The 21,526-nt window shown below is 37.7% G+C and overlaps 1 protein-coding gene across 1 annotated transcript in view; it reads right to left on the bottom strand.

The window, feature by feature from the left end:
- Nucleotides 1–21,526, bottom strand: part of UBE3A (ubiquitin protein ligase E3A) — a 35,540-nt gene that overhangs the window by 3,350 nt on the left and 10,664 nt on the right. Inside the window, exons 4-7 of the mRNA XM_010185928.1 lie at nucleotides 17,398–17,708; nucleotides 12,227–13,482; nucleotides 5,541–5,685; nucleotides 1,662–1,867 (exon numbers count right to left, since the gene is read on the bottom strand). Coding sequence (XP_010184230.1) covers nucleotides 1,662–1,867; nucleotides 5,541–5,685; nucleotides 12,227–13,482; nucleotides 17,398–17,708 — 1,918 coding nt within the window. The remainder of the gene's footprint in view (nucleotides 1–1,661; nucleotides 1,868–5,540; nucleotides 5,686–12,226; nucleotides 13,483–17,397; nucleotides 17,709–21,526) is intronic.

The raw sequence follows: 21,526 nt of genomic DNA, 5'->3' as shown, positions 1-21,526 counted from the left end.
AATAAACCACAATTTAGGTCATAATTCCCCAACTGGAATCTGAAGTTACCTGTAAGAGTCTGCTCTATTCAAAGGAGCAACCAGCCTTCCTCCCTGCTGTGCCCTGGGAAAAGTCCAAGACTCTCTTGGAAACCAAAGGCCATGCAAAAGAGGAAAAATTCTTTGGCTGGGACAGAGGTGTAGGGCTCAAGAATGCAAAGTGAAGGTAATAGCAACAACTGAGTGCAATTATATTGTTATAGTGAAGTAATGAACTTCTTCTCGTTGTTTTAATTATTTCACATGGATTACATGTATAAATGCGAACTTACAAGAAACTTCACACGTAAGCCTCAGCCTCTCACTACCTGATTTTACCTACTCCTTTTGATTCTTTCAGAGCACCTTTAAGAGCTGAAATGACTATGGAAAAAAAGATAATGAAAATGACTGGACTTGGAACCATTGGTGGTGACAACTGGTGAACACCATATCCTCCGTGCTCTGTAGCACCAGAAAAAGCACTGGAAGTCTTGAATACTCCAAATAAAATTTTTGGCTTGAGAAGCTCTGGAGTAAGTGTTTAAGTCATACTAGAATACAAAGAGTTTAAAAAGCACTGTTTTAAAAGAAGTCAGTGTAGGTGTCAGAGGAGAAATGCAAGAGCAGGGGAGCAAAATTAACAAATGCCCTGCCTTGTTCTATAGAAATAAAACCACTTTTGCTGTCATTAAGAAAATGTGAGTATGTAATAAAAATTACAGGAAACTAGGAGCGCTGTGTATTTCTCAACATTATTTTACAGAGAAACTGGTCAAAGTTGGCATGCTGTTATATGTAGCCATCCAAAGCAGACTGGATAACCTATTTTTTTATTACATATGCCTCATTTTCTGATTAAAAATAAAGTTCCTTTTTAATCAGTAGCACTTTACTAATCTTTTTTGAATAACTGAAGCTTTTGCATAACTGCTTATGAAAGGGCAATGTCCCACCATTTGAAATGAAATGAGATGTATTACTAACTCATACTAATAATTCATACTAGCTACCACGAGGGAAAGGTACAGGTTGAAGACAGAGCAGGGCCACGACGTTCTCCATACGTGCTTCTACGCTCTGTCCACTAAAGAACACGCATGGCTTGGCACTTCTGCATAGCCACAGCCTGGGGAGGGGTGGGGGAAGATGGGCACTGACCACTGTTCTCAAACTCCAGGGATATTCCTGAACTGCCTCATCTGTCTTTTGCTTTAGACAAAAAAACGGTATGACCATCACACCTTTGTATGTCTACTGTTACTTTCACTTTTTTTGTGGAATCTACTTCTACAAATAGAAACAAACAGCCTAATTTTAGCTATCTCTTTGGAAAGACACTATTAATAATAATTTATGTCTAATAGTGCTTAGTGATATGAAGCAATTTAGGCAGTATGTAAAAAAAACACAACAAAGCTTTATTGATATCCAGCCCTATTTGTTGACTTGACAATTCTGCCTCCTTTAAACCAGATGTAGTAAGAGGTTTTATTGCTTATGAACTTATTGTAACAAATACAGGCTCTTTTAAGTCACTAGTTATTTCACTTCAACTTCTGACAGTGATCTTTAATTTAAATCTAGACTAAGTTACTGCATGGAAAATGCATTAATAAACTCAAAGAACATAATGAACTTACAGGATGAGAGTCTGCCAGATCACGGAAAGTTCCTTTTTTGCCCATTAGCTTCCTGTAGACAACCATTGGAAAATGTACATCCAGTATACAGTTATTGTAAATAGCCAGACCCAGTACAATGCCAATCAGTGTAAACTGACCCTCAGTTTCAAAAGAGGACGGATTAAACCAAAACAGTTTTGTAGATTCATCATATGTGAACATCCCTGTAAAGAAATGACGTTGAACAATTATGGTTACATTTCAATAAAAATTACATGTAAAACATACCGTTAAAAACTCATTTGCATTAGTTTTTGTGTCCAAACCATGACATGTTTAACTTAACATTATACTGAACTTAATGGCAAAGAGGAACTACTCACCTTAGGGTAATTGGAGCTGCTCAAAATACTGCTACTCACATTACCAGTAAAAGCACACAGGAGGCTGCAATATGACACTGAAGCTGTACAAACACAGCCTTTCAGCCCCTTCCATTACCGAGGAAGCGGCAGCACATTGCCAACATAGATCATAACGTCAATAAACAACAGTGTAAGAAAAGAACACAATCACCAACCACGTGGATGAAATAATCCTGAAGAGCTCCAATCACTATAAAGTGACAGCCTTTCCTCAAAGGCTTTTCCAGGCAGTTCCAGCAGGACTAGGAACAGGACTAGATGCAGCCCTACTACTGGATTGGGTGCTATGATGATGAAGGAGGGATTAACCATCACATATGAACTTAAGAGTTAGATGCCTAAGGTCTTTTTTTGTTTGTTTGTTTAAAGGTTCACTGAGTTGCTGCAGCTATCTCACACATCCTAACTTGAGGGGAAAACATAACATGGGACTGTTATTTCACAAGGAGGGGTTGCCATTTTAGCAGTTTCACTGCTGAAAGGGAAAGGTGTTGCTTTGTTCCCCTATCCCTTCATCTGATTCAGCTCCCTGTTTCAGGTGACAATTTCCTGCCGAGTTCACAGGCTGATTGCCTTCACAGAAGGCTTCAACACAGCTGAACTGGCACATGCCAGGAGCTGTACAGACAGGCGAAGGGCAAAGAGTCTCTTACCCTTTTGGCTGTAGCAAGCCACTAGATTTATGAAACCAGAGTTTGTGGACAGGCTATAAACTATTTAAATGTCCCCCATGGTAAAATCCATTACTTAGCTGACTAGATTCTGAAGCAAGATAAATGCAAAACCCATAGACTTAAGGGGAGGGAGAGACACCACCCTGGACAAGTATAGTCCCAGTGACCTGTTGCAAAGTCAGTCAAGTCCCATGATTTCCAGGCAGAGCCTAAGGAAAAGCACCCAGGCTCCTTCTTCCCCACACACCAGAAGTTAAGAGGCACGTGGTCCAGAACAGGAACTACATTTGCCGTAAGAATTTTCTTGTCAGCTCTTAAAAAAATATGCCTATTTACAACCTATGGAGATGTACAAATTGATTACAAAGTCACATGAACAGAGCCACAAAATTACTCTTGAGACTGAAAAGAATATGTCACCTTCAGCCAAGAGATAAAACCTGAATTCTTATTCAGTGTAAGGAAATGACTGCATACTCATTCAGAGACTCTGACTATTCCCCAACATTGACCATTATTTATCTCTGCAAGTCACTACTAGAGGGTCAGCTATTAGGTGAGCACACAAATAACAGACTAACACATTAGGTAAGGCAACGAGAAATCAGAAACACATGAGCAACACAAGCATCTATAGAAGAAACATGAAATAGAAGCCTGCATTCCATTTTCTGAATTGACTTAAGTAACTTCTGGATTATTTGCACAATAAAAGCAATGGTTTGTCCTTTCTGGAAGGTGATGGAAGAGTTAACAGTCAAAACAAAAAACTCCAGCAAATACCTAATAATGAAGGGCTAAGAGTTTACCCAGATCCACATCTGGAAACACTTCAATATTAAACACAATTCACTGACCAAAATTAAGACAAAAGTACATTAAAATCATAATAAAGCACCAGAAAAAACTGGGAGCTGCAATAAGGGGAAAACAATTGCATAGTGTTGCTAGGAATAAGAATACTGTATGAAATTATTCCTTTTTCCCTTTTACCATGGTGACTGTTGGTCATAAATTCAATATTTTGTCTGAGTTATTGCCTCATTTGAATAAAATTTAAGGCACCTTAATATGAAAACATTCGAACTGTAATGGAAAGAAACTATTACAGCAATAAACATCACTCCACATATATCTGTAAGTACAGACATTTTAAATTCCTTTTGAAGAATTTCCTTAATTTTCTCTGGTAAATAAAGTGTTTACAAATCAGTAAGTCACACTTGGTTTATATGGTGTGTAAACTGTTATACTGCAGTGCATAGTATTATGTGATAAAGAAGACTCTGAAAGTAAGATACATTTTCTGCTTCTACATATTCATGCCAAAAGCCAATAAATGTAATTTTTTTCCTCCAAAGTTGATGTGAATACAAGAAGTTTATATAGACTATTTTATATTTTGAATACCGAAGTAAAACTTAAAACGTGCAGACATCTCTAATGTGTTACCCGTATTTACACACAGGGAACATACATACACTGGTTGGACCTTAGCTGAATCAGACTTCAACTACTGAATAGGAGTATTTCAATATAGGCACCTCACACAACTTCTGTTTAGATCAACTCTGATCAAAAAATGTATTTGGCACTGGAAATACAACTTCCTCAGTCAAAGTACTACAATGTCCTTACTTTGCCATGCTCTAATTTATTCCAAGTCCCCTTGCTAATTCAGATTCCAAATCTCTCCAAGTTCACAGCAGTTTTCAGAGCGAGTACGACTTGTCTGTGGATCAGTATCACTTGTTACAGAACTGGCTTGTGTACGGTGAAGGGCAAGTGCCAAGGTTCGGATTCTGTTACCCGTTCTGTGGAATTCCTCTTTAACCCATTCAAAATTAATTTCTGTGTCTCTTCACCAATTTTCTGATGTACAAATACAAGAACAACTGCCTTCTTTTTTAAAACAGTTCAATGCCCCCAGAGTAACTAGTGGCCATGAACTGCTGGGCTTCTTGGAACTACAACGTGACATCCTATTTCACATAAACTATGAAATTAGTGTAGGAGCCTGATAGGTCTCACTTCTATTCTAACAGAACATATTTGCAACATCTTTAAACGTTTTTATCTTTTCAAAGCAGCAGACCAGCTGCATATTAAAAGCAGCATAGTCCTTGCACGTATAAAGCAGAAGCATAAAAACCAGTGAAGGGAGTAAGGGTAATACGGAAATGTGACTATTCAAACAAATATAAAACTTTGGCTCCGATCTATCAAATTACTCCCAATTCTTAACTAACTGCAATCAAATTTGACATTACTGCCACACTTTGGATTTATATACCCCTTTTAGATGAACTCATTAGAAAAACTGGGACCATCAGATTTTTTTAAGCTGGAGGAAGGGGAATAAATAACTCAAAAACTCACCACAGTCCTACTCTGGTTTTATTGCAGAAGCTCTTCCTCTTTGGTTTGATTACAAATTCTAGAAGCTAATCACAAAGCAAAGCTAGGAGAAGGTGAGAGAGCAAACAAAGGAACCTTACAAAGAAGCCCTGTGCTAACTGATTAATATCTAAAAAAGCAATGGTAGCTTTCACTAACTGCACACACTTAATTCTTTGACTATTCCTCCTTAAGGGAGCGACTGACGATGACAGTAAATCTCAATGGGTTGAGTACTCTCATGATCACCAAGAAACTTGAAGAGCTTCAGAAAGCAGCAGCAGCAGATGTAGAAAGGCATAAACATAGAACAGCCCAGGTTGGAACAGACCTTGAAAGATCACCTGGTCCAACCCTCATAGGAAAAATCAGTTCAGTTAGTAGATTATTTGAACACGTACCAATGTCTGGATTGAAGATTTCTTCCACAACCAGTTGAAAAAATTCTTTGGAAACACCTCCTTCATCTACCCCTTGCTCTCCTTCAAATTCAACATACAACTGCTTCTTCAAGTCTGCAGGATTTTCCATGGCAATCATCTCTAGCTATTGAGTGAACAGATACAAGTATTTAATTAGCACATCAGTTTACCAGAAGAGTCAATTAAGTATTAAATATCACAGAATCACAGAATATGAAACCAAACCTACCCTCCAAACCTAAGAAAGCAAGTATAGATCACAACAGCAAAATATCAGAAACCAATAGTAATGCTAAATCACTCTAAGCACGTATTAAGAGTCTGGGGATTAACGCAGCAAGAAACTTACCACAGATCTGATCTGTTAGCCAGTTAGTTCTGGTAGCATTTCCATTTCTACTTTTGTACGCACTTATTTTAAATAAGTTAGCACTGTGTTGCACAACATTCACAGAAAACAGCATGAAAACAAGATGTATTACTAGGATAATTAAATTTGTCTGACAACGAAAAGACTGCAATCTGATCTGCATGTTTGACAATGAATGGTTTTGTGAAGGGATTACACAGATGTTTTCAGAACCTTCATGTGATAATTTACAGTGGAAGACTGCAGACAAGCCTTTGACTGGTAGGTGCATCTCACAAAGAGCTGCGGAAAAAAACCCAACAAACCCACAAATAAGAAGACACTAATATTACAGTTGAATCGATCACCTTTCCTCTTGACCCTAATGAAGAAGTCTCAGAAATCTCTCGCTCTTACTTCTTCATTGCCATTAAACAGATCTATCCCCATTGCTTCCATGAAAGTGAGAACTCAGTTAAGGTCAAATAGGAGTTGTGACGTTTCACAGGAAAGGGGTTCATGTCCATGTAAAGGCCATTACAGATCTTTCGCTTTCTTCTAATAAAAACATATCCTTTCAGTAAATCAAAAGTGGTAAGAAACACGCTGCTTAAAAGCATGAACATATTGGTTAGACCTGTACAGTATGATTATATTAAAAACATAACAACATGGCAAAGAAAAGTCAACAGCAGTAAAGTAAGGCACAGATGAACCTGTACATTATTCTACCATGACCATGTTATTGCTGAGATTTGCCTCTAACCTGGGCTAGCACAAGCTGTACTTAACAAGTACAAGTACGTGCCCTTAACATGCTGAACCATTTCTTTTTATTTCACTAGCCTACCTGATCCACATACCGTCAACACATCCTTTACATCCCAGAACTTTATTACAGAAGTGTAAAGGAAAACAGGAACAGAACAGAGAGGATAAAGGCAGCAATGACACCATTGACCCATAAAATGACACCACCTGTAAGATGCATTTTTCTCCTGGTACCTGCCAAGTCAGCCAGTCAGGTTTCAAGCAGCACAGCAGGGGCAGACAGGTGACACAGCCAAGGTGGTTGGCATCAACAGTTTAAAAGACTTTCAAGCTCCTCACACAAAAAGAGCATGGGGAAAGAGAACTGTGCTAACTGGCACTGAAAAATAGCATCAGGAAGAGAGGGAGTGTAACTCCATAGCATATAAAGCTCAGTTAAAAAAAATGGAGGCAAGCCATGAAGACCTCAAAAACAAGAGCAAGTGAGATTACATGATTGGGATATATATTAAATTATAAGATTATCTGGAAAACTTAGTTATGTACTACCTTAAGCATTGGGTATTCTATTGTATACCATTTGCAATGAAGTATTTTTGCCCCTAAGGAGACCAAATAACATTTTATCAACAATACTTCTGCAGCAAAACCATGCTTTCTGTAACAGTACAGTTTTGCATTTTGGCATTTCATGTAAATCTTAAAATTATGCACCTTATAGCTGTGTAAAAAAGTTTTGTTCCTGAATAGGAAAACAGTGGAGCTTCAGCCATGTTTCAAATACAACTGAGACATTTTTAAAGACAGAGAAGTAGCATTTATTTTAAGACCCTATTGTACAGGTTGTACTTTCAAGCTGGACAGGCACAAGTTCTCCTATTTGAATCCCTTCCACTTACAACTGGCACTAATAATGCTTTGGTCTTTTTCTCCCCAGTCATGACTTTGTTGGCTTTGCAGTATTTACCACCAGCAATTTACCATTTTGGAGCTTTAATGAATTTTGATGGGTTCTGAGAAAACAAGTATTGCCTCTGCGTTTCTTTCAGGACAGCAACCCTTTGATGTTGTAAAGGCTCTCACGTGTCACAGAAATACACACATACCAAGGAGAGTGCTCGTATTTATACGTTTAGAAAGCCATTTAAAGAATTATTTCAAAATTATATTTTGGCCGAGAATGATGCTGCAATGAGCGAAAGAAAAGCAGTTTTTTAAAAAAAGGGGAAGGAAACACTCTTAGTTGAGCAACACCAGCTGGGCAGATTGGAACGGTGCTCTGGATGTCTGCGAGGGAGTCAGATAAAGGATTACCAGAAAGCCAGTATTTGATAGAGTCAAAGCCTAATGTTCCTTGGAAGAGATGCTATAACCAGGACAGTGTTGCTAAGCTGCTCGACTGAAGGCTGTGGGTTTAGCTGCTCCTTTAGAACATCCTCGTCTCAACACTGATGCTTCACAAGAAAACTAGGACTCGGTGGAAAACACAGCGTTAGTCAGGATAGTAGAGAAGCACTGAATTTTAGCAGAATTGCAGCATGTCTGAAGCAGCAGCACCAAAACCTGAATATTTATGAACTGTAAAGCTGAAAACTGAGAAGTGATGTTATAAACAATATCTGTATTTTTGTTGCCAAAACTTGATATTGTCACAGCATAAGAGATTGTATGATTTACTTTGCCTACAGAACACTGTGCTTTCCTGAAAGACAGGAATCTTTCATTGGATGACAGAAATTACATTTAAAAGCTTAATGTAACACCAGAGTTTAGTTACCTTCTTAAAATTGACAGTAACTGACCTAATCTCTATTCAGTTAAAAACAAACTCCTCTCAAGTTCTAGCAATGTAACATAAAAGTTCTCCTTAAGGCAGTGGCAGGCATACTTTCCACACTAGAAGGCAAAAATGACATGACCACAACTAAGTCAAGTTTGAAAGTACCAGTGACACACCATGACCTAAGTTGGTCACTACATTTTCTGTAAAAACAGCATGTGAAGTAAAACTTAGTGACCAAGAAGCATCCTCTCAAGCTGTACTTTATGATCCATGCATACGCTTGCCAGCAGAGCTTGCATATATCAGCATAATCAGCCATACTCTGCAGGCAACCAAGGCACACTAGTGCCGAGATTTTCAACTGAACACACAAACACCGCTTTAGTCTAAAAGAACCTCACAGCTCCTGATCAGAGTATTTTATTTCTCTAATATACTCTGAGAGAATCTGCCTACTGGCTTCAGTTGTCACATAAGAGCTTTTGCTCATCAATATATTTAGCAGAGTCATCTAGAAGCGGGAGAGGCTTGCTGCCTGCCAGCCATCTACATTTTATGTGACATTTGTCAAAGTGAGTTTCTAATTTGTGAGCAGTCAGGCTGCTGAAGGATTCCACATTTTCACCTGCAGAACTTGTGTGTTATAACTCACACCCTTTAAATGACTGTCACCTGAGAATAAATGCACATACAATTGGGGTGGGGTGAGTAAACTCAGAGGAAAGGGATATATAAAAGAAACAGCTGTTTGGAGGTTGAAAAGACAGAAGAGGGCATTTAAGGATAAACTTGCTTTCATTACTACCACATCCATGTAACATGACTCAGCAGTACAGCTAACCTCTCAAACCTGTTAGACACAAAAACGCGTATTAACTGCTTTCAAGAATGCAAACTGAGCTACCCACACCCAAATGAAAGGCTTCCTTAATAAAAGTAGGGACAAACACTTTAGCAGTTCCAACATTACCCTCTGCTCCTGGTGATTTTTTCAGACTAACATACAAACAGATAAGTATACAATAAGTATATAATATAAATAAAGCGTGTTTCATTAAGTCCATTTCAATTACAAAATGAAAAATAAGTTTCAGAAGCAAGTTTCATACATGCAAAGTAACTGAACAGGGAATCTGTAAATAAAATTTCTGCTTCAATGTATGTGTTCCAGTGTGAACTACAACTCTCTTAGTGAGCAGCTTTAAACAAGTTATTGCTTCGAAGCCATTTAAAAGATACTGCTTCAAATTATCAATAAAAGAAAAAAAATCTTACAGTAACAATAAAAGAATCCCTTACCAGTGGTCATATTGGTTTTAATGAAGTCCAAAAAATGAGAATATAAACTTCTAGAATTCATGACGTAAAAATATTAAGTATTGATAACAGAAAAACAGGTTGGTGATAATCAGCTTGACTGATTAGCAGAGAAAGACCAGTATTTAGTGTGTTTGCAAGAAGAAATTATGAAGGCTGATTGATACATTTGCTTGAAAAATACCCAACATCAATAAGGAAAATATGAATAAGACCATCTCAACCTCATTTTAATCAATATTTCTAAAAACGCTTTTATCAGGAAACCATCAGTTATTCCATATATAGTCAAAAGAGTCTGCACTGATTGTTCTGGAAAGACACAGGGCTAGTGACATGAGTATGTCATTACTCACATGGCAAACAATTCTTTAACTATTCAAACCCCAGAAGTAAGAAATGCCATTCAAGGGTAAAAATACTGGTAACCATAATTACTTACCTGCAATTTAAGCATGTTTGGAAACATTTTGCCACTGACCAGATCTAAGAATAAAGCTTTTACTACTGAAGACTATAATCTTGGCAAGATCTTCCTGCTAGTTTTCAGTAAGATCCTTCCTAAGTTCAGTATTGCACCCAAAATTGCAATCATTATTGATGCAACTCATAGAATATAGCTTTCACTTAGGTCTGATTCTGCCAGTGCTGCTACAGAAGCACACAGCACCCATCTTTGACTACAATTGGAGCCAGAGCAAGTTACTTCATGGAGTAGGACTGAAGTTTTTCCTCCAGATCTATTTCACACCAAGTAGGAAGTGGAAACAAATTATGGAAATTACTAGAATCACTTTCTATTTTCCACTTTCAAGAAATGTCTGGGCTGCACTTGGTCCCACTGACTAACACTACAGTTCAGCTCAGACTACCTGAGCTTAGGACAATTTTCTCTTTTTCCTTTATTTTCTGTCTCCGAATAAACAGTTTAAAAATCTTACTCTCCTTGGGGCTTTGACCACCGTAGCTATAGCACATTCCAGCTTAGATTAACAGCCATAAGAGGACCCATGGCAACAGCCCAGGCAGAATGGAATTGACATTAAAAGAACATCTCCCTAAAACTAGCTCTTACTCTCCTTTCAGCCCATCCTCCCCTAAAGAGTGTACGGTCCCTCCCTTTTTTCCAGAATTTATGTATCCCAAAGATGAACAGTCCAAGAATAAAATCCATTACATTAATGTGACAAAACATAACTGGCTACAACTACAAGTCTGATAGGTAGTGAAATTACAAAAAGTATTCTTAAATTAGAAAAAAACCTGATAAACAGTAGGGTTTAATCTTAGAACAGCCTATTTCTCATTTGCCTATCAAAATAACTGGGTTTACAGGCAGAAGCCATTTCTCCATTGCAATTTTATTTTTCATATTGGTACTGGAGACAAAGGTTTTTCCCTCAAATATCAGAAATTCCCATGAAGCAGCCAACCTATCTGGAAATTCAGGGATACACAGAAAAATCAAGGCAGAAGCTCATTTAGGGCTCTCACAATCGACCTTCAGTAGCGGTTAAAGCAGTCAAATTGAACTAGAAATAACAGTTGGGTTGAGAGGCAAAAAGAGGTGCTTTCACCAGAGTCACTCCAAATAACTGTCTGGTTCTTCAGCAAGAAGCTTTAAAGACATGGTTAAAACTAAAAATTTGCAAACATTGTTGTACTTTAATAACAGAACACAGAAAAATTAACTTCTGAAAAACCAATGCTTTAAGCAAAAAATAAAGGAAAAGTCCTAAAATTAAAAGACATATTTATGGAAAAAAAAGTTTACTGTGAAATATTCTTTATAGACTGTACCCTGCACAATTCCCATTTTCAAAAAATGTGTGAAGAAATGGCTTTGTTTTACTTTTAAAAGCCAGCATATCCAGAAACAGGCTGCTGTCACAGGTCTCAAGTATAACACGTCTGTCTTCTGTCTCAGCCATAGCAGACAAATTTTAAGTGCTCAGAGAAGCAAGAAGTTTTACTTGCCATCACTCCACACACTTTACATCTGGAAGTTCAGAAGTCCACAGGAAGAGTACACAAGATAAAAGGCTTTAATTCCAACTTCCACCTGAAAACCCTACTATCAGAAGATGATGCAAGACAGTCCAGAGGTCAAAGGAAAAGTACTGAAACAGAAGTTGGTCATTCTCACCATTAAGTTCTGTAACATTAACAGTAATCTGTTAATGGGGAATAAGAACTATTTGACTCTTTAAGACATTTAAGTCTGCAACCACTCTGAGCAGAAGTAATTCTCCTGAATACACAGATCTTCAGCAGCACACTGAGAATTCAAACTTGATATGGTCAAGCTATACAAGTTTCTTCTAGAGAAAACATAATACATAAAACACTGCACTCACACGTAGCCCTTCACAATTAGTCAAAGTCTGTGTAGTTTGCACCCGTCAGAACCAACAAACCCAATTTCCACGCTGCTGCATGACTTACCCGGACGAGCGCATCATCTATGATGTGATCACGTCTCACTTTAAGTCGCAAATACGGGTTGAGCTGCTGTCCTTGAACTAAGCTGTAGAGCACAGTTATGCGTCTTTCACTGTACATCCGGATCCTATTGTCGTAATACAATCCCAGGTTCTTGGTAACAGCATTCAATATGAAGGGACAGGTCATAAAAGAGAATTTATTTTCCGTTTCTACTTTGAAGAAAGTGTAGTCTTTGTCCATTTCTAGAACATCATTCAGTGGTTCATTAATAAATTCTTCAAAAGGGATAAGTGGTTTTCTGCAATCTATAGTTTTAACACCGAGTTCAGTTTCCAGTGGGTCCACTCGAGGACCTTTTTTATTTCTTCTTTCCTCACCCAACAGCTCTTGAAGAGTTAGTTCACTTGATTCTGGGATGGGTTCTTCATCTTCCTCTTCGTTATGGTCTGTATCCACATCCCCTCCTACTACATTTGCATAGTAAACCATTTTCAAGCACTTTGAAGCAGCAACAACAGCATCATCATCATTCACTAGATTACGACTATTGAACTCATTACTTATGACTTTGTAGGTAATAAGCTGCTGAAATGTTTCCATCATTCTCCGAATTTGGTCTGCTCTGTACTTCGACCACAATCTCACCAGTTTTGCTTGAGCTGCAAGGGGTAGTTTGCTCATTGCTTTGCAAAACAACGGTAGAGCCATTTCCAAATATTCTGGGCTATGAAGGTTGCCGTTCTCCATAACGATAATAAACAAATTCAGATAGTTAGGATCTCGAGAGTACACATTATGGTAAGTCAAGTCACATTCCACATTAGGTGACAAGTACACAAGTGCATTTAAAAAGGCAGTTTCTATTTTTTCATTAGAAAGTAATCTATCATAGACCCGTCTGACTGCTTCAATATCTACAGACACTTCATCCGGGCCTAGCTTTTGGAGGTTATTATCTCCCTGTGTGTTATCTCCTATTCTTGACGATGAAGATGACGACGCGCCTGAATCTTCTTCCATAGCAGCAGCTGAACAGGCAGCTTTTTCCTTTTCATCTTCATCTTTGTCTTCATCCTTTCCTTGAAGAGACTTGAGCTCCTCCTTGGTGTGCTGCTTGGCTTTTCGGAAACTCTGTACCAACGCTTCAGCACTGGAAAATACTCTCCCAATCACCCGGATTAAAGGGGAATAATCCTCTTTCTCTCGACATAGTTCAAGAATTTCATATATCTTGTCTTCTGTTAGAAAAGTCACATCTATAAAAAGATAAAATATTAATTTTATTATGGTAAAAATTAAAAAGAAAAAATAGTTCTAATTTGCCCTCCTCAAGAAATCTGTGTGTTATATCATCATTGACACCTCGGTAAATTAAGTGTCAGTGCTGGATAAGTTATAACTTCATTAGCATGAAGAATCATGATTTTGTTCACTACAATTCTGTAAAATATTTTATTCACGGATGTCAAACAGACAACACCCTCAATGGTAAAATTGTTTTGCACCCAGTTAACCACATTTGGTATTTAACAGTACTGTATCATCTAAACAAGAACAACTAAATCAATTACATGCTTAAACTTTAAAGATTTAGTGAATAAGACTGTGCGACAATACAGTCTCCTGGTAAACCAGCAGTTAATGTATAAGTCATTTGTGTGTATACACAAACTAAACAGTATCAACCTCTTTTTTCGAAACATCCTACATGTGCATGGACTTGACACACTCTCCCTTAAAAACAGATCTTGAAGAAAAGATTCAGTAATTTAGAAAAGATTCAATAATTTGCTTTGTTGCATATTAACGATAATGTAAGATTTCTTACGGCTATTCTTACTACTTTCTGCAACTGCTTTTATACTAAACTGATGCCTGAAAATAATCCCAAAAAACCACAATGCATGTTCAAATTTCTGCTGCCTTCTAAATTACACACACAGTTGGGCACGTGAATTATTTCTTTATACATTATGCCTCAACAACTTGAGTATACTCATCAACATGCTATTCAGATGAACAAGCTGGTTTACACACACCATCTGCATGGGCTTCAAATACCTGTCTGTTCCCCCTCCTCCCCAAACCCTTGATATTAAATAAGTCATTTGGTGGCCCATTTGTTACTTGAAATCCTCCTCTTTCGTTAGAAAAAGAGAAGGAGAAAATATTATTTATCGCTTTCTATGCTACTTCTGAAACAGAACCCACAGGTGCTTTCACATCAGGTGACGATTTAGAGTACGATTTACCACATGATCAGACCCTGAAAAGGTATTCTAGTTTAAGCAGATTCTTCTAAACTGACACATGATTTAGAACTAAACTTGTTTAATAGCATCTCTAGAGATCTAAAAAACCACACATCACAGCACTGAATCCACCAACCACACTACAGCTACCTCTGCAGAAAGGATGCGTATCATTTTAATAAAGACAGTTATATGTTGAAGTATTGTGAAATGTAATTGCCTACATTAACGTTCATTCCAAGCAGTCATTAAAATCAAAATACAAAATAAATGATGTGAAGACAACCTATTTATTTTCGCAGAGCCCCGAGCCATTCTTTGAACACAGGCAAGATTAAGCTTATGTCATGCTGCTGAGATTGATTGAAGACAGTGAAAAAGCTTAAAAACTAAAAAATCTGGCCAGTTGAAAAGAAAAAAAACCAAACACCACCAACACCACCCCCCACAGCCCCCCAAAATAACCCCACAACAAACCCAAACCAACAGCATGGAAAGTATTATAAAAGGACTCAAGCTTAGTGTTACATCTCCTATTTGTATCTGCTGCAGTGCATACTAAAGCAGCAAACTCGCCTAAAAGAAACTGAACTGCTGATACAGATGCTGTTCCAAGCCATATCTCCTCAAAACGAAGACCTCAAGTTCACTGTCTCTGGATTGCACAGGTTAAATGATAAATAATCACAACGCATAAAATCATCGAAGTTGAAAATTTAACAATGTAACACATTTCAGATTTTCATACTTAAGACATGAATTCCCCAGTCATTCTTGTACATGTTTAAGCATTTAAGAAGCAAACCATGTGCTATTCCCAGTTAAAATATTTAGTGTTACCATCAGCAGCTTCATAACAGATTTAAGTTATATCCTGTGACCACCCTCTAACTGACCTGCCATAAAGGGTCTGCCCCAATTTTACTTGACTGCAGTGAGAACAGCTGGAGAAAAACAAACCTAAGCGAAGCTTTCTTCTAACTCAAGACAACTTTAGCTAACTTGTGTCTGAACATATAAGCTTTTACAGGCCTTCTCCTCTCACCCTTTCTATTGCCACTAAGTGATCCAGCAAAGTAAACCTATCTCAGTAATACTCTATGACAAATCTGTACACGAAGTCAGGCTTTAGCAGTGATCCTTGACTGTGAAAGAGACTGCATGGGATCTACATATTGCCAACACTACACTCCCTAATAAGCAATTTATTACCTTTTCATTATCTCTTATGGAAGCTTTGTTATGATTGTGTGCTCACTGCTTGTCCACTGACCTTTGTTCCAAATATAATGTTCTGGTGATCGAAGTCGAAAACAGCTACCCAGGTAATTACAACATTGATTTTGAAATGGCTTGCTCTATATATGACTTCATTTGTAACCCATGCTTTTTACATTATTTGCAACTTCTCTATTTCCTTCCTCTTTTTGGACCGCCATCTAAGACATTACTGAGATGCTGACAATAGTCTCCAGATACATTTTTCCCCAAAGGTAACAGGCTTAGCACTACAGAAAAGTAATTTAAATAATTCCTTCTGAAGGACATTTCTTTCTATTTTTTTAGAACTTTCAATCCTACGCCAAGCATAAGTGCAGGCCGCAAATTCTCTTCCTTGGCTTTCTTAAACTTAAGCACAGTCTTACCAATAATGGTTGCTGTATATGCACCTTAAAAAAAATTCAGAGCGCTTGATTCCTTAGACATCATCCAATTCCAAAGGTAACTAAGAGACTAAAATGGGTTTTAAGAACCCATTAATGCACTCTGTCCATACAACTACAAGGATAGGTCAATACTTGTGATGCTCCAATAGATGAAGTCCGAGTCATCATGTCAGACAACAGACTGTCCCTGGAGAACGGTATCTAAGAGTCTCCTCAACCTGTCTTGAGAAGAAAGGACAGTAGGTTCAGGGAGATGGATGAAAGTCTTGTATGTGCACATCTCCATTAAAAATACACACAACTAAGAAAGAAATCAGACCTAATGTGCCTCTTGCCTGTCTAACACTACACAGGCTCCCCTCTCCCCTCCCTACTGTTTCCCTCTTTGCTTACTCAGATCATAAATAATTTGGGGACAAATTTATTCTTGCATCAGACAAAGAAAAAACTGATGCAGGTATTGACTGGAGCATCTTAGGTCCATTAAAACACAGGGCTATGTTTTATTGCTGATTGTGTAGGCCTTTTAAGACTTTATTTCTATAAAGTTTCACCTTCTTTAGCTAAAACAAATGAATCTGAACTTCTGTGTTTATATCACTTACTGCAACAACACTTAAAAAAGGTCTGTTCAAAGCTTAATGGCTTTTATTTTGTTTGCGATTTCTATTTGCATCATAAGTTTTGGCAACAACTAAAATTATTCTTGTAATATGTATTTACCATTCTAGAGAGATTAAACAGCTAAACAGAAAAGACATACTGAACAGTATTTAATTTTCATACACTGGCTTAGAAATCCCTTTGCTTAAACTTTTCTTAGTTTGGTATTGCCTGTTATCCGCTGCATCATTTTTTGCTCATCTGTTAAGTTTCTTAACACAGAATTTGGAATTAGTTAAAGTATAACTTTTAGAACTTATTAACTACAAAAGAGTTACAAAACTAGTGAAATTAAAACAGTCATACAATACCACATTAAAAAAAACGCTCTGCATTTGCAAAACCAGTAATTTCAGAAGGCAATAAATGTACATGGATTTTAATAGAGATGTGGTAAAGGTCCAGATTTGCAATCAGTGCTTAGCATTAATCCAGGCATTTTCCACAATCCACAGTAAAATATTTGACTGTCAAATACTGTATTTTACTTAAGAAGCCCACAGAACACCACCACAGTGAATTCTGTAGGCTTACACTTGTGCATATTACATGTGTTTTATTTCAGGAAAATTTGAAAATAGCATCTTACCTTTAAAGTCATCTCTTGGGCCTTGCAGGTCCTTCTTGTTCATTTTTCTTTCAGTGCAGGAATTGTTATGGGCACCTTTGGAATTGTTTTCTAGGTAAGCTGAGCTCGTTCCTTTCTTGGAGGGATGAGGATCACAGAGTTTTGCATTAATCTTATAAAGCTCGAGGGCCTTAATGGCTGCTGCATTGTTATCCATACGGAGAAAAGTTGGACAGGAAGCACAAAATTCATTCGTGCAGGCTTCATTTCCACAGCCCTCAGTTAACTGGTGGTAGTAGCGCTCTATTAGATGCTTTGCAGCTGCTCGCTTCCTGTAGCAAACATTCAAACAGTAAGTACAAGGATTAGTGGAGCTTTCACATACAAAGCTCATTCAAAAGCATCAGCAAGGCAGAGATTAGTCAGGCACTGAAACACAAGATTTCTGTATCAGAGATGACACATCAGGAGATTTTTTAAACGCACGATTCTCATCTTGACAAATGCAAATATATTCAACACAATTTAATTTGCGGGTCCTATGTAAGTGAAAGGTACATCTTGTTTAGGCAGTTTACAGCTTTACATTCTAGTGTTACACTGGACACAATCTTGTTCAGTTCTGAACAATCTCAACTGTCACTGAGAAAGAGCCATTTAGATGCAAAGCAGAGCTGCAAATGAAACAGAATTGGATCTCATACAGGTGACAGAATCTGACGTATAGTACTGAGGTACGGTTGCTACTGATAGACGGAAGCAGCACGAAATACAAATGATCCAGGCATTTATTTAGTAATATTATCAATACTACACCAATAGGATATAAACCCTTTCAAAATTGAAATAATTTTTAACAAGATTCCAGATTACGAAGTTATCAGATATTTAGTCTATTTAAATCCATAGGAAAAATATTCCTTGGTTAATTAACTGATGACAAAACCATGATTAAAGATGAAGTCAAGACTGAATATACCTCTCTTGATAAGGTATACAGTTCTCTAAAAAAGCTACCTGGCAAGTATGTATTTTGAAGAATTACAACTGTATCACTACACAAGTCAATGTGCTCAGTACTATATATACACACACAAGAAAATTTAACTGGCCAATTAATAAGGTCATAGACTTTTACAAAAACATGCAAATAGTAAAGAAATTGCCAGAAAGCTGCAGGTAATTGGGACAGAAAAAGCTGCATGCAGCACCAAGAGCACCATGATTGACCACGTTTTGGAAAGAAACCCCAAAACCTTCACTTTATTAAAGAAACTGAGTTATTAAAGAAAAATATCAACTATGAAACATTTCAAACATTTGAATTAGGTATAACATGCAGGCTTTTTACCTAACATTATTGACACAATATTATAAATATCAGAATATGGGGAACAAGGTTTTAATCAGAAATTGTGATATTAACTTAAAGTTGCCTTTTCTGATGTTGATGCATGCACTGATTCTGCACAGAACAAGTACTTGAGAACTGAAGTGCTAGTAACCCCACAGGTACTACTCAGCACTTGCTGTACCCAGCTGCTAATACTGCCTGGGTTAAGTATCAGAGTTTCAAGGCAGCTGCTTCAGAACAGAAAATGTCCTCAAATTCTGAAAGTAATTACTGAGGTGTGTATTATTCAGCAATAACACCTTTGCTCCTTCCCTTTCACCCTTCAAGATCTCATGATTCTAGAGAAGAAAACATTTCTTACAAAGAAAGCCATTAGCTCAATGTCTACCTGACCTTCCAAATGCCCCAGTGAGTACGAAGACAAAAGAAATGCAGAGACAGGTTTCCCTGGCACCTCAAGACAGAGGTGGAAGACAATTTAAAAAAAAAAAAAAGCAGCATCAGCAACACCATCAAAACCAGTACTGTATAAACAGGGAATAGCTGATCCAAGGAAAGAGTTCTAGTCTCTCCAGTTTTCATATGTGGACTTAGGAAAACTTGTCTCCCTCCACATATATCTAAAAGTACAAGGTCTTCTTAATCTTTTCTTTCATACTTCAGCTTTTAGTATAGAGGCTTTAAAATAACAAGTTCTTAATACATCTTAGACTAGTACATGATTTCACAGGCATCTGTTTCTGAACGCCAAGATTTCATGTTTCAATCATTCTTGACTTCCAGTCATTCCAGACCTTCAGACACAGAGTGTGAAATACTGTCATTTGTAAGCAAGTAAGTGTATCATGTGAAAGCCTTTCTTTGTTAATAATGAATTTTGACACCTGCGCTGTTGCCCCATATCTCACCAATACGCTCCTTATTTACTCCATTTGCAGTATCTCCTATGCATTATCTTGATGCTTTCATGAAAGCTCTTTCCAACTCAAGTTGAAACTTCCTATTCCTTTAATTTTCCTTCCTCTCTCTCACTGACCATGTTTTCCACAGTGCATACAAAATGGCCACTATTTCATACACACATTACCATTTAAACTTTATCCTTCCTCATCGCATTTTCCTTCCATCTTATTTCTCCCTTGCAGTCTACATGAAGATCACAAGGCCATGATTTTGGTGGGTTTTGACATATGTTATAAAAATGTTACATGGATTATTTCTCACAATATCAGAGGTGTTTGTGTGTGTATTTATTTATTCACTTAACGCAACTGCAGTTGTTGTTCAGATTAAATATAGTGTGAGAAGCTGACCGATTCCCTAGGAAGACAGAGCCTATGTTTTCAAACTGGAGAAACCGTTAGTCTTGGAGACATGCACAGCCTTCTAGTTTATGTAACATCTAGTTTGAATACAGTTATTTCAACATACAAACACTGATATATTAACTCATTTTATCATATTAAACAACACTCCACTTTAATCAGTTCATATCCGAGATGCCAGGAGACAAAGCTAAGCTTAGAATTGTCTCTAACAGTTAACTTTCAAGGGACCCAATATTTTCTGCTTCCAGTATTTAACTACCAATTACTTCTCAAACCGTGCCATGCCTACAATAATGCAGTCTGTACAAACATTTTCATTTTGACTCACAGCTGTACACTCACTGACTCAAGTTCTGTGAAATTCTATTAGAGATGGAAGGTCTGACGGAAAATTTGATATACATATTTTTAAATCAACTATGGAGGCAAACAATGTACAACAGCACTAGAATACAACAGCATTAGAATTTCCCTCCGCCTCTCCCCAGCGGCTATTCCACAGGCTTCTAACAGCCTCAGATATAAGTAAATTAAAAAGTGAGGATACAAACCTAAGAAGGCAGAACAGAATTTACGGAGCCTTCCACAAGAGCTACCCTTACTGAGCTCTATCCAAGAAAGCACTCACAGAGAAGGCAGTTCTGAGGGAGCCAATGGATGACGTTACAGAACAGTAAGATATCCCATGCCACATTCCCACTGGGGTACTTGACGGATTATTGCCACTGTCCAATGCCAACAGCCCGCATTTACACATTCTTCAGAAATAATTATTCAGCCCATGTTATTCAGAAAAAAATTGAGCATGCCATCTATGTTCTCCAGAGGTTAAAACTTGATCACTTTGTACATTCCCTTGCTCATCTCTGCAGGTATTTAAAAGATAGCGCAGAAGTAGCACTTAGGGACATGGTCTAGTGGTGGACTTGGCAGTGCTAGGTTAATGGTTGGACTCAGTGATCTCAAAGGTATTTTCCAACCTAAATGATTCTATGATTTAGTATGCAGAAAGCTTAAGTTCTTAGCCTGAGGCATTAAAACTGGTTCAACAAGCGAGGTAACACAAAACCCCCTTTCTATTCTTAGCTCACGCTATAAAGTGAAGATTGCAGCTCCCTTTAGTTCCTATACGAAGATCTAGCGAGGAGTATTAGGTCCCTATAAACTCAGTGACTAGTTTACTGTACATTAGCACACAGACACCTTCTAGTGTAATATATGTTTGCAAAGACTCACACTGCTGCTGCACAACAAGAGTATGAAACTGTACTGGTGTGACTGCAGCTGTAAACATATCGCAGCTATCACAGGCACATCCTTATGTACCCTTAAGGTTAACTTCCCACACAGCAGGCCTTGTACAACCTCCTTAAGCAAGACACCGCTTCAGTGAGGAGAAGAGACACCTAAAATAGATGTCATCTTCCTTCCCCAAAGTCCAACAATTTCACAAGCCCATTTTTCTGCT

The sequence above is a fragment of the Mesitornis unicolor genome, unplaced genomic scaffold, assembly GCF_000695765.1.
Source record: "Mesitornis unicolor isolate BGI_N332 unplaced genomic scaffold, ASM69576v1 scaffold14386, whole genome shotgun sequence".
Lineage (NCBI taxonomy): Eukaryota > Metazoa > Chordata > Aves > Mesitornithiformes > Mesitornithidae > Mesitornis > Mesitornis unicolor.
The sequence above is the reverse complement of the archived record's forward strand: the minus strand, read 5'-3'. Positions and strand labels throughout refer to the sequence as shown.